This window comes from Dromiciops gliroides, chromosome 5 (genome assembly GCF_019393635.1).
Source record: "Dromiciops gliroides isolate mDroGli1 chromosome 5, mDroGli1.pri, whole genome shotgun sequence".
Lineage (NCBI taxonomy): Eukaryota > Metazoa > Chordata > Mammalia > Microbiotheria > Microbiotheriidae > Dromiciops > Dromiciops gliroides.
Window position 1 is genome coordinate 94,612,874 of NC_057865.1, and position 13,477 is coordinate 94,626,350.

The window sequence follows — 13,477 nt, forward strand, 5'->3', positions numbered from 1 at the left end:
GTCTGAATGCCTTCCGTCTAAACTAACCCTGGTTAATACTGTCTGTAGCTTGTTTGTACATAGTTATTTGCATGCAGTCTCCCCCATTAGACTGTGAGCTCTTTGACGGCAGGGCCATGTTATTGCCTTCCTTTATGTGCCCAACATTTATCAAGGTGCCTGGCACATAGGAGACATTTTGTAAATGCTAATTAACTGAATATGTGTGCTTCCCCAGCAAGTACTGACACTCTTCCTGGTCCTTGGGCCTCCTCCTTTTAGTCCTCACCACCATTTGCTGATTCAGAGTTGCAAAGGACCTCAGAGGCCATCTAGTCCAATATAACATAAGAAGTGTCAGACTTAGGGGCAGCTGGGTGGTGCAGTGGATAGAGCACCAGCCTTGGATTCAGGAAGACTTGAGTTCAAATCCAGCCTCAGACACTTAACACTTACTAGCTGTGTGACCCTGGGCAAGTCACTTAACCCCAATTGCCTCACCAAAAAAAAAAAAGAAGTGTCAGACTTAAATAGAAACAACATTATCTGTGTTCTATTGTATTTTGATTTATTTTGTTAAATATTTTCCAAATACATTTTAATCTGGTTCAGGGAGGCCCTGGTGAGTGTCAGGGCCTATTCTGTCAAGAAGCCATCTGTTTGACACCTCTGCTCTACAGGATCCCTTGATAAGTGGGCATCAAATCTTTGCTTGAAGACCTTAAGGACAAGGAATCCATTACCTCCCAATGTAGCTGAGTCCACTTTTTAAAAAAAATATTTATTTTTTATTTTTAGAAATTATTTTTTTCTTTCTTTCTTTTCTTTTTGCGGAGGCATTGAGGGTTAAGTGACTTGTCCAGGGTCACACAGCTGGTAAGTGTCAAATGTCTGAGGCCAGATTTGAACTTAGGTCCTCCTGAATCCAGGGCCGGTGCTTTATCCACTGTGCCACCTAGCTGCCCCCTTGGTCTACTTTTGATTAGCTTTAAGAAGAGATTTCCTTACATCCAACCACCCTAAATCTGCCTGAGTCAATCAATGACTCAAAAAGCATTATGCGTGGTCTTGCCCACCTGGACCAAGGAGAAAATTATAATTTCTATGCTATACAAGAACTCTTTAAATATTTATTTTTACAGTGTTACCATATAAGTTGTTCTCTTAGTTCTGTTCATTTCATTCATCAATTTACAAAAGTCCTCAAATTTTTCATTTTAAAAATATTGATGTTATATCAATCATTTTTCTGGTTTTACTTCATTCTGTATCATTTCATATAAGCCTATATCTTTTTGTAATCATTTATTTCCTCATTTCTTGCAACACAGTTGTACTCCATCACATTCCTATACTACAGTTTATTCAACCATTCTACAACTGAAGGACATCCCCTAGTTTTCAAGGTTTTTTGCCTCCACGAAAAGAGTTGCTATGATTATTTCTGTGCATAAGCTTTTCCACTTTCTTTGGTCTCTTTTGGGTACAGGCTTACCAGTGGTACAGCTGGGTCAAAGGGTACATGCTGTTTCATAACTTTTTGTACATTATTCCCAATTGTTTTCCGGAGTGGTTCAGCCTATTCACCAGTCCACCAGTGGTGCACAGATGTTCCTATTTTCCTACAGCCCATCCAACATTTGTCACTGGGTGTGAGGTGGAACCTCAGAATTGCTATAGTTTTTATTTCTCTAATTATGAGGATTTTTTCATACGGCTATATAGATAGCCTAGATTTCTTCCTTTAAGAAATGTCTCTTCCTATTCTTAAATCATTTATCAGTTGGGTCATGGTGCTTTTGCTTATAAATCTGAATTCCTTCATTATATATGAAACCTTTATTAGAGAAACAATGCAAGTTCCTCCCCCCCAATTAATTGTTTCCCTTTTAATCTCAGCTTTCTTAGATTATCCATTTTATCTTTATGATATTCTCTGCTTCTTGTTTGGTCATGAACTTTTCTACTGTTCATAGATATTATGCGTAAAAAAAACCACCAAGAAGAGAGAGAAATTGCATTTTAAATATAATTTACAGATTATATAAAACATGTGGGAGTCTAGCTTTTAAAAGACACACAAGGGGGCAGCTAAGTGGCACAGTGGATAAAGCACTGGCCCTGAATTCAGGAGGACCTGAGTTCAAATCCAGCCTTAGACACTAGCTGTGTGACCCTGGGCAAGTCACTTAACCCTCATTGCCCCGCCCCCCCAAAAAAGACACACACACACACACACACACAGAAATATAGACCTAAAAATGGAAAAATAGTCATTGCTCATAAGTAACATGAATCAATATTATTTTTAAATTAAAATATTATTAAAATTATTAAATTTGAAAATTAAAAATATAAAATTACTACCTAAATTATTTATTCAAGGCCAAACCAATCAAACTACCAAAGGATTACTTCATAGAATTGTGAAAAAATGAAATTAATATGGGGTAGGAAAGGTCAAGAATCTCAAAAGAAATGGGAACAAAGGGGATTTAACAGTATCAGGTCTCAAACTATACTATGAAGCAGTAATTATTAAAACAATTTGGTACTGGTTAAGAAATAGATCAATCAGTAGAACAGATTTGGTATACAACATACAGAAGAAAATTTTTCTAGTATCTAAAGGGATGAGCACATCCCTTTTCAAAGGTTGTCATCTCCTAGCACATATGCATATTCAGCATCTTAATAGTACCTGGTTTAACATTATCCCATGATCTTTTTTTTTTTTTAGTGAGGCAATTGGGGTTAAGTGACTTGCCCAGGGTCACACAGCTAGTAAGTGTTAAGTGTCTGAGGCCGGATTTGAACCCAGGTACTCCTGACTCCAGGGCCGGTGCTCTATCCACTGCGCCACCTAGCTGCCCCCCATGATCTTTTTTTATTTCCTCTTTCCTGGACAGACTATGCAATTTCCAAACCAGACCTTATGTCACAGATGGAAAGAGGAGAGAGGCCAACCATGCAGGAACAGGAAGATTCTGAGGAAGGAGAAACACCAACTGACCCAAGTACTGGTAAGTGGCTGGTAGGATTAACACAGAGCACTTTTCCCTCTAACTCTAAGTAACTACAACTTTTCTGTATTTGGATTTATCTCTTCTGAGATAAATTAGAGGGAGGATATATGTTAGAGGACGTAATGCAACAAACTGTAAATAAAAAATACCTGAAGGTGACTGTGAGACCAGCTTGAGGATTTCTATCCCTTCTCGTTTTTACCAAATGTTTAAATAATTGAACAGAGTTTTCTTAATGTTTTCATATTTTATACCACAATTCATTTCCGTATGTACTTTCCCCCTACACATGTTGCAAACACACACACACACACACACACACACCTCCCCTTGAAACAAAGAATAAAACAAAACCAACCGATAACAGCAACTATGATTGTCCTCATCTGCTGCATTCGGCATTCATAGTCTAATGACTTTTGGATTCTATACTGGATACTTTTATTTATTCTGAATTTAGCTGTTTTTTAAATGTTGTTTTTATTTACTATTTTAAAAAACTATTTAACATATCACTATTTTATTTATGTTTTTCTCTGGGTTCTTGCTGTATCAGTTCATCTAAGTTTAACTATGCTTCTCTGAATTTTTCATATTCGTCATTGATATAAAATAATATTATATTAACCATCATATATTAATTTGTTTAGCAATTCCCCAAGAAGTGCACATATTTCCATTTGCTGAGTCAAAGGATAAATTGTTTCCTAAAGTAAGAATTTTGATAGATTTCAAAATGGCTCTAATTTGGGACTTGCTCTTTGCTTATGTACCTTTTTTCTTTGCACTGAAAAACAGTAAGTTTCAAGGGATTTGGTTCTATCCTGAAGAACTCTAGAGCCTATGAAAACTAAGAACCCTTTGGGCATATTCATACCTATATCTGGGCCTTAGTTTTTCTCTTGTCAAAAAAGAACATTGACCTACTAATAAGTGGATAATTTTGTTTACATAAAATTGAAAAGCTTTTGCACCAACAAAATCAGTGCCAATAGAATGAAAAGGAAAAGTATTGGGGAGAGAATCTTTGCATCAGATATCTCTGATTGAAATCTGATATCCAGATATGTAAGGGAATGATATAAATATATAAGAACAAGAGCCATTCTCTGGTGGATAGTGGTTCTCAGAAGAAGTGTTTATGATTTAAAAAAAAAAAAACACCCTACATTTGAAATAAAGATTCACACAGTTAAGAATAGCAAAATCATGATGCTTCAAATAAACTCAGAAAACAGGGATAACAATCATGATGTCAGATAAGACAACAGTAAAAATAGGATTTAAAGAGATAAACAGGGAAACTACCATAGAAAAGAAACCATTTTAAATTCTTAATATACATGTGCCAAATGTCATAGCATCTAAATACTTAAAAGTTATCAAGGAATAGACAGTAAAACTATATGATATTAAGAAACCTTAATGTATCCCTTTCAGACTTAAACAAATTTAACAAAAAGGTAAACAATAAATTAAGGGCCTGAATAGAATTTTAAAAGTTACATTTGATAGATCTCTGGAAATTAATGAATGGAAACAGAAAGGAATATTCATAATTTTCAGCTATTTCTATAGCTGTCTTTTCAAAAACTGAGTGTACATTAGAAATACAAACCTTACAAATCTCACAAATGCAGAAAAATTAAACATCCTTTCTTGACTATGGTGCAATAAAAATTATATTCAACAAAAGACTACACTTTGAAATATTGAAGGAAGGATTAAAAATTAATTGGAGATTTAATAATTTAATCCTAAGGAATTGGTGAATCAAAGAACAAGTCATAAAAATGAGATAATTTCATCAAAGTGACAACAGTGAGATAACATATCAAAACCTTTGTGATACACTTAAAGCAGTCCTTTAGAGGAAAATTTATATCTCTAAATTAACCAGGAGAACAATTTATACAATAAATACAACACTGTAAAAACAAACAACTCTGAAAGCTCCAAGAACTGTGATCAATGCAATGACCATTATATAATATGCTATTGCAGAGAAGTAGAGACATATATAATTTTATATACAGCCATTGAGATAAATTATTTTGCTTAACTATGCATATGTGTTTCCATGAAAAATAACTGGGGGTTTTAGTGGGCTACACATCCAATATGAGTCAACAGTGTGATATGGTGACCAGAGAAATCTAGGAAGACACACGAACTGGTGCAGAGTAGTGAGCAGAATCAGAGGGGTTTATACAATAACATTGTAAAGAAAACTCTGAAAGACTCAGTGATCAGCCACAGTTCCAGAGAATTGATGATGAAGCATGCTACCTACCTCCTGACAGAGAGATGATGGACTCAGGGTACAGAATAAGATACGGCCAATGTGGAAATCTGTTTTGTTTGATGGTGCATATTTGTTATAACAGGGTTTTTTTCATTGGTGGGGGTAAGGGTCAGGAGGTGGCAGGAAGGAGCCTAGGGATAGGTTGCCAAAATATTAAAGGGAAAGTATAAGAAAGAAAATGTGATCATTAAAGCATTTTTTTTTAATGTACAAAAGAGAACAGAAAGTCAGAAGGAAACAAGCCTGCTAACTTTGAAAGTTATGCGTTGAAGTTATATACTTAAAAGGAAATGCAAGCTGAAGAATCAGTTTCATATACAACCTTCTTTCTTGGTTCTACTTTGAATAAAGAAATCTCTTTATTTAGTGTTTAAATTCAGAATAAAAATATAGTTAAAAAATAAAGTCCTATAGAGAGTTCATGATGAGAGACTAAAGCTCAGAGAACAAATGAGGGCTGGATGTATAGATTTGGGAGTTACTTCCATAAAAATGGTAGGTGTATGGAAACTGATGAGGTCATCAAGGGAAAGAAAGTGCTCTAAGGTATTGCTTCATACCCTCCAAAATGACAAAAGAGGAAAATAGTGGTGGACAAACTATAGGAAGACTGGAATATGCTGTTGGTAGAACTGTGAATTGGTCTAATCATTCTGGAAAACAATTTGGAATTATGGTCCCCAGAAGTAACTAAAATAGCCATATCCTTATACTTAGAGATTCCATTGCTGGACATATGTCCCAAGGAAGTCAAAGACAGAAATAAAGGTCCCATATATACAAAAGTGTCATTGCATTCCCTTTTGTGATCATAAAGAACTAGAAAAGAATAAATATCTATTAATTTGGGCAATGGCTAAATAAGTTGTGGTATGTGAACAGAAGGGAACATCCCGGCACTAATAATAAAGTCACATAAATCACAATAACATGCAAAGACTTATGAACTGATGTAGAGTGAAGTGAGTAGAACCAGGAAACCCAATATACCCAATAACTATAGCAGTGCAAATGGAAAGAACAATAATATGAATACTGTGTAGTTATAATGAACAAGTTTTGCTCCAGAGATTTGAGAAAATGCACCTCTCAACTCATGTGGAATATAGATATTGTCAAATTCAGTTAAAGTATTGCTTTTTTTTTTATCTTTGTTAAAAGGGAAGGCCCACTGGGTAGTGGGAGGCATATGCGGGAGTAAATATTATATAAAATAAAAGGAATACAAAAAATTATTTTTAAACTTTTTAAAAGAGAAAGCAATAATGTTGTTGCACATCACAGAATCATATTATGGAATGTTAGAGCTAGAAAGAACCTTAGAATATGTGAAGTATGTAATAAGTTTGGGCCTAGTTGAGAAGAACTTAGATGCCAAGGAGGAACTTACATCTCATTTTAGAAGTGAAAGCAATTTGGAAGTCATTGCCATAGTTCAGGTGAAAAGTGATAAATTTTCTTTTGGACATGTGTAGTTTGACAAGCCTCCATGGCATCCAAGGTTACTGATTGTGTATATGCTTTCAGAGACACCAAACCAAGACAGTAGATATAAAACTAAAAGCCATTTTCCAGTAGATAAGTGGTCAAAGGATATGAACAGTTCTCAAGAGAATTGCTAACTATTAACAACCACATCAAAGAATACTCCAGTGTACTAATAGTAAAAGAAATGTAAATCAAACAGATTTTATTTCATGCCCTAAAAATTGGTAAAGATGACAAGATTGGAATCATCTATGTTAGATGAGTCATAAGATATGAAGACTAGTGCACAGTTTGTGGAGCCCTGAGTCAGCACAACCATTTTGGAAAGCACAGAATTATGTAAATAAAGTGCCTCAAATGCCCACACTGACTCAGATTCCACTATTAGGCTTATACCCCAAGGAGGTCATTGAATAGAAGTTCCCATATACACCAAAATATTTGTAGCAGCACTTTTTGTGGTAGCAAATAACTGGAATCAGAGTGGATGTCCATCAGTCGGACAGTCAGGAAACATTTATTAAGCAAGTGCCATGTGCCAGGCACTGTGCTAAGCAGAGGGGAGACCAAGAATCAAGATAGTCCCTGCCCTCCAGGAGCTCACAGTCTAATGAGGGAAATGACAAGCAAACAAATATGTACAAACAAGTTATGTACAAGATTAATAGCAAGTAAATGAGAGGGAAGACACTAAAATTAAGGAAGGTTGGGGAAGGCATTCTGAAGAAAATGGGGTTTTAGTTGGGACTTAAAGGAAGCCAGGGAGGTCAGTAGTGGGAATGGAGGAGGAAGAGCATCCCAGGCATGGGATTACATACCATCAATTTGGGAATGGCTAAGTAAATTGTGGTACATGAATATAAGGGAATATTATTGTGCAGTAAGAAATGAATATGATGAATACAGAAAAGTATGGAAAGATTCATGCAATCTGATAAAGTAAATAAAGCCAAAAATCAATATACATAATGACTAGTACAACATAAACGGAAAGAACAACCACAAAGTAATCAAAAGATTATATTGCAAAATTTCAAAGAATAAGCATGGCCTTGAGGGGCATCCAGGTGGCACAGTGGATAAAGCACCAGCCCTGGATTCAGAAGGACTTGAGTTCAAATCCGGTCTCAGACACTTGACACTTACTAGCTGTGTGACCCTGGGCAAGTCACTTAACCCTCATTGTCCCATGCAAAAAAAGAAAAGAATAAGCATGGCCTCAAAGAAGAGCTACCAGAAGACATCCCCATTAGTTGTAGAGGTCTGAGGTCAATGCCTATGGTAAATTGTTCTTATTTCCAGACTTTTCAATGTATTGATTGGCTTTACAATTTAAAAAAATTTTTTTTTTTACTTAAAAAATTTGTTATATTGGATGGTTCTTTTTTTATTCCTTAGAGAATTTGCCTTATGGGATGGAAGGGGAGAGATTCTGGAAGATATTTGGTGATATAAGAAATTAAAAGACATCAACAGAAATTTATTTTTAAAAATTCCTGGGGTAGGCAGATGGCACAGTAGAAAGGAGATTAGTTCAGGAGTTTGTTTCTGACACTAATTGGCTACGAGGATCCTGGACAAGCCTCCACCTTTTTCAGACTCAGTTTCCTTGTAAATCGAGTAGTTTGGAGTAGCTTATTGTAAAGGCCCTTTCCAGCTCTAATAACATGTGCCTCAGTTTCTTTCATGTTCCTCTCTAGGGCACCTGATCCCTGAAATATCCCTCCCCCTTCCTAGGTGGAGCTGAAAAGTAAATAAGGCCAGGACATATGGTACCACCTAAGATTTGTATCTGGGCCCAGACAGTTCACAGGGAAGTAGGAACCTCAGAAATGTTTTTATTTTTGAAATACACTTTGTTGCCCCCTAACCACAGCCTGAAGTTGGAATCCATGGTAGGGAAGAAGACAAGAATTAACATCTCTCTACAAAGCCACACCTTAAACTTGTACCTTTTCCATTACATTAATGCTTTCTCTTTAGGTAGTATGATTCTGTGATGCTTGAAGCATCACAGGACTAACAATGTTAGGATGATCTGTGTGTGCCCTTCTTGGTCACTTCTGACAAAGTTGAGATATCTACACAGTTGGTCTTCACTCTGGGCATGTTCTTTTTCATCTCCATACTTTCCACCTACTCCTCTTTCCCAGGGCTCTATGCCTTCTGGATACCCTGGAGCCCTCGAATCTAAGAGGAAGAGATCAGCAGTGTTAGCAGTTTGATGAATTAACCATTTCAGGAATCTCTGCATTTATGAAAAAGCTGTCAGGGAGAAGGCCCTGCTCCAGAATGCCGGGAAGCTCTGTGAGCACAAGGGCTAGTTTGGGGGGTTTCCCCCCAGAATTTTTATCTTTCTCTTTGTATGGCACCCTGAACATAGTAGCTACTCATGTTTGTTGAACAAAGCCAGAGGAAATCAGTCTTTTACTGTGGCATCTTGATCAAGAGACATTTTTGAAGACTGCGGCCTTCCTTATATTCATCACATCACATTTTACAGGTGTCTACATTCTCTGCCTATGCAGAAGGCTGACCCCAGATGAACAGAAGGTGGATGACTTGTGAGATTCAGGACTCATGAGAACAGTTCAGGTTTCAGTGGATGAGTCAGATTGATGTGGGTACTTCATCTGCTTTGGAAGATCACCTCATCATCTGTGATTCTCGTCCATGCCTTTCCATAAGTCATCCACAGAGGATCTACTCATTCTCCAGGATGCCTTCATGTTTTTTTAATAGGCTTTTATAATCATTCAACCTCAACTGGATGACTGGGAACATAGAGAGTACCATTTGTGAAAGTCTTCCTTTTCCCTTTTCATGATGGATCCCATCAGTGTATCCACAGATTACTTTCTTTTTAAAAAAATAAGTTTTGCTATCTTTTTTTACTTCACTGTAATTTCCCCCCCGTATCCCTCCCTCTGCCCTTCCAGAGAGCCATCCCACATAATAAACAGTATTTTTAAATACAAAAAAAGAAAAAGAAAAAAATCAGCATAACTAATCAATAAATCAAAGTGAGAATATCGCATGGTTACTCTTAAAGTTTTTTTAGAGCGGATGAAGTAGATATATAGATGCTTAGTCACTGATGTCTTCTTGGTCCCGCTTTTGTTTTCAATAGTACACCATCTTTTTCATTCTTTTGGAATCTTCCCATCTCCAAGATATCTTGAGTTGATTTCTATGTGCCTTTGGACTTTATAGCCTTCAGTATGGATTTCTGTTGCAAGATCAGTTTGCTTTGACCTTTCTGGAAGCAACTGCCCTACATGTGTTATAAACTTTTCCGTGGAAGACAACTTTGCTCTAAGGCAGGCCAGTCTTAGACCCCATCCCAGAGAGTTCTGCTTTGAAAGCATCAGAAATAGCTCATAGTAAGGTGGCTTTCAAATGGGTCTGTTGACCTGAAGCTTGAGCACAGCACCATCAGGGATACAATGGCAGTACAGTGTAGAATCAGGGTACTTGGACCCTAGGGACTCCCAAAATTGCCTGTTCCAACACTCTGCTCCCATGAAAGGCCACACATAACCTGCTTCAGTCATATAGGAGTGTCACTCCCATCTGTATTAAGATTTTCCTATGAGATGGGATTGTTTTCATGGTTACATTGCCAATACCAGAGATGGGAAGCTTGATGGGAATATGGCAGGTGCACAAATAAGTATTAATATAAAACAACAAAAACCAACCCTAAGTATATCTGTGAAAGTGAAGTGTGACTACTCCCTGAGTTCCTTTTTTCTCCCTTTCTCTCAGCACACGATGGAATTGTGATAAAAATCGAAGTACAGACCAATGATGAAGGCTCAGAAAGCCTGGAAACACCGGAACCACTGGCAGGACAAGTAGAAGAACATGGCTTTCAGGAGTCGGAGCTAGGGGAGACGCATGGGGAACGGCCTGACTCAGATGCACCGCAGGAGACTAGGCTTGGAGAATCCCCTGAAGACACCCGGGATTTCAGTGAACTGAAGCAGATGCTGGTGCAGCAGAGAAACTGTGCAGGTAAGATGGTAAGGCAGAGAATGAGGGCAGGGCCAAACTCCGACCAGCCCACAGCCCTTTTGCCATGAAGGACTCACCGCTGCCTGTAGGGCCAAAAGGCAGGAGGTACGCGGCAGAAAGTGGTACCCGGCCTCTTTCAGGTGAGAGCTTGGTGAATCTCTGGCCGGTGCGAGGCCGGGTCGCCACCAAGTCAGTCCTGCTATGAGTTTGTTAAATTGAATGGAAAAGGAATAAAAGTTGAAACTCATGTAGGTGTTTTAAAAGTTCATCGAATTAGAGCAGGCATGATGGTAACAGGAGCCCCGGGTTTCGTACCCAGAGAGTAACAGTCATGGGACCAGTTATGCTGTTGCTGATTAAATGCCATGTTGGCCGGATGATTCTGGCGGGAGCAGGCCTGGGGGAGCAGATCCAGGAACCCGGCTTCCTGCTTAGCTCTCCGGCAGTCAGACCCACCGTGGCCTCGACAAGTCACGGCACAGCCCTCTGCCTCCTCGGTAACTCGGGGCGCCACTTCCGGGCATCTAAGTTTCCCTCCAGCTCTGCAGTCTCAAGTGTCCGGGAGAACCCCGAAGCCGCGGGGTGGGGGCGGGGTGGAGCGGTGCTCGGGGGTTTAGAGAGCTGGGGCCCAGCCCCGCGGCGCGCTTTACAGCCGGGCCGCCCGGCTCCCCCGCTGGGCGCCGAACCTCGGCCCATCGGGCCATCTGGCCGGGACCCCGCCGGCCCTGCCGCGCTGCTAACCGGGCCTCTCTCGCGCTCTCTCTCCCCAGCCGAGGGAATAGTGATAAAAACCGAGGAGCAGGAGGACGAAGAGGACGAGGAGGAGGAGGAGGACGAGGAGGAGGAGGAGGAGGACGACGAGGAGGCGCAGCACCTGCAGGCCCTCGGGCCGCTGTCCAACAGGTACGACGGCGGGCTCTTCCCGGCCCAGCTGCCGGTGGCCGTGCCTTCCGAGGGCCCCGAGGGCCGTCCGCACCTGCACTTGGGAGGCCGCGCCGCCGTGAAGCGCCTGGCGCCGCCCTCCCTAAGCGAGCCTCGGACCGCGGCGGCCGCGGCCGCGGCTAACCAGCAGCGCAACCGACGCGGCGAGCGGCCCTTCACGTGCATGGAGTGCGGCAAGAGCTTCCGCCTCAAGATCAACCTCATCATCCACCAGCGCAACCACATCAAGGAGGGCTCGTACGAGTGCGCCGAGTGCGACATAAGCTTCCGCCACAAGCAGCAGCTCACGCTGCACCAGCGCATCCACCGAGTGCGCGGCGGCTACGCCTCCCCCGAGCGCGGGCCCCCCTACGCCCCCAAGCACGCCCTCAAGTCCCGGCCCAAGTCGCCCGGCCTTGGCGCGGGGGGCGGCGGCGGGGCCAAGCCCTATCAGTGCTCCGAGTGCGACAGCAGCTTCAGCCACAAGTCCAGCCTGACCAAGCACCAGATCACGCACACCGGGGAACGCCCGTACACCTGCCCCGAGTGCAAGAAGAGCTTCCGGCTGCAGATCAGCCTGGTGATCCACCAGCGCGTGCACGCGGGCAAGCACGAGGTCTCCTTCATCTGCAGCCTGTGCGGCAAGAGCTTCAGCCGCCCCTCGCACCTGCTGCGGCACCAGAGGACTCACACGGGCGAGCGGCCCTTCAAGTGCCCCGAGTGCGAGAAGAGCTTCAGCGAGAAGTCCAAGCTCACCAACCACTGCCGCGTGCACTCGAGGGAGCGACCGCATGCCTGCCCCGAGTGCGGCAAGAGCTTCATCCGCAAGCACCACCTCCTGGAGCACCGGCGCATCCACACCGGCGAGCGGCCCTACCACTGCACCGAGTGTGGCAAGCGCTTCACCCAGAAGCACCACCTGTTGGAGCACCAGCGGGCGCACACCGGCGAGCGGCCCTACCCCTGCACCCACTGTGCCAAGTGCTTCCGCTACAAACAGTCGCTCAAGTACCACCTTAGAACTCACACCGGAGAATGAGCCAGGCTTCCCCCTCGTTCCTGGGCCCCTCGTCTCACTGGGTGGTACTCGGGGGCAGGGGAAACGTGGCCAGATCCCGCTTCTGTACCCATCCAGCCTCCTTCAGCCCCGAGGAGAGCAGACCCCGGAGAATGGGAACAGGGGGGCTATGGAGAAGCATACCCCTTTACTGTAACCTCCTATCCCTCCCTCTTCCCCCAGGAAAATAGGGGGTAGTGAGACCAGGTTGCACTCTGCCATTCTTCCCTCATCCTTTGCCCCAAGGGGGAGAGTGAGGGCCTGGGGAACCCCCTTGGGTTGTTAATTTCCTTGACAATAAAATGGATGAAACCAATCAGCACGGGGGGAGTGATTTGGCTGCCGGCCTCTGGGGGTCACCTGGGGGTGGTGCAGGTTGATTTAGTTGGGGATAGAACTTTATAATTACCTTTTGAATACTGTGGTTCTATTTGATAATAATAGAGTAATTTTTAAAAGACCAGTGTTTCCTGTTTGCTGTTTTTGTTTTTGCTTTATTTTGTTTTGGGGATTGGAGTGGGACTGGCTGGAGTGTGGTGTGGTCCTTGCTTGCCTGGCGTCCATTCAGGTCAGTTCTACCGACTTTTTCAGGGCACCCACAATGCTCAGCCCTTTCCTAGGTAAAGTCTGTCAGGAATTTAAGACTTGTCACCGCCTTTCAAGAAGCTCATAACCTCATCTTTA

General features: G+C 41.9%; 1 protein-coding gene across 2 annotated transcripts in view; it reads left to right on the forward strand.

Annotated features, from left to right (window-relative positions):
• The window catches only part of ZNF777 (zinc finger protein 777), a 28,382-nt gene extending 15,131 nt beyond the window's left edge, over window positions 1–13,251 (forward strand). For both annotated transcript variants that reach the window (XM_043965505.1, XM_043965504.1), the window contains 3 exons: window positions 2,889–3,002; window positions 10,567–10,815; window positions 11,586–13,251. In XM_043965505.1, coding sequence (XP_043821440.1) covers window positions 2,889–3,002; window positions 10,567–10,815; window positions 11,586–12,775 — 1,553 coding nt within the window. In that variant the 3' untranslated portion in view covers window positions 12,776–13,251. The remainder of the gene's footprint in view (window positions 1–2,888; window positions 3,003–10,566; window positions 10,816–11,585) is intronic.
• The last annotated feature ends 226 nt before the right edge of the window (window positions 13,252–13,477 follow it).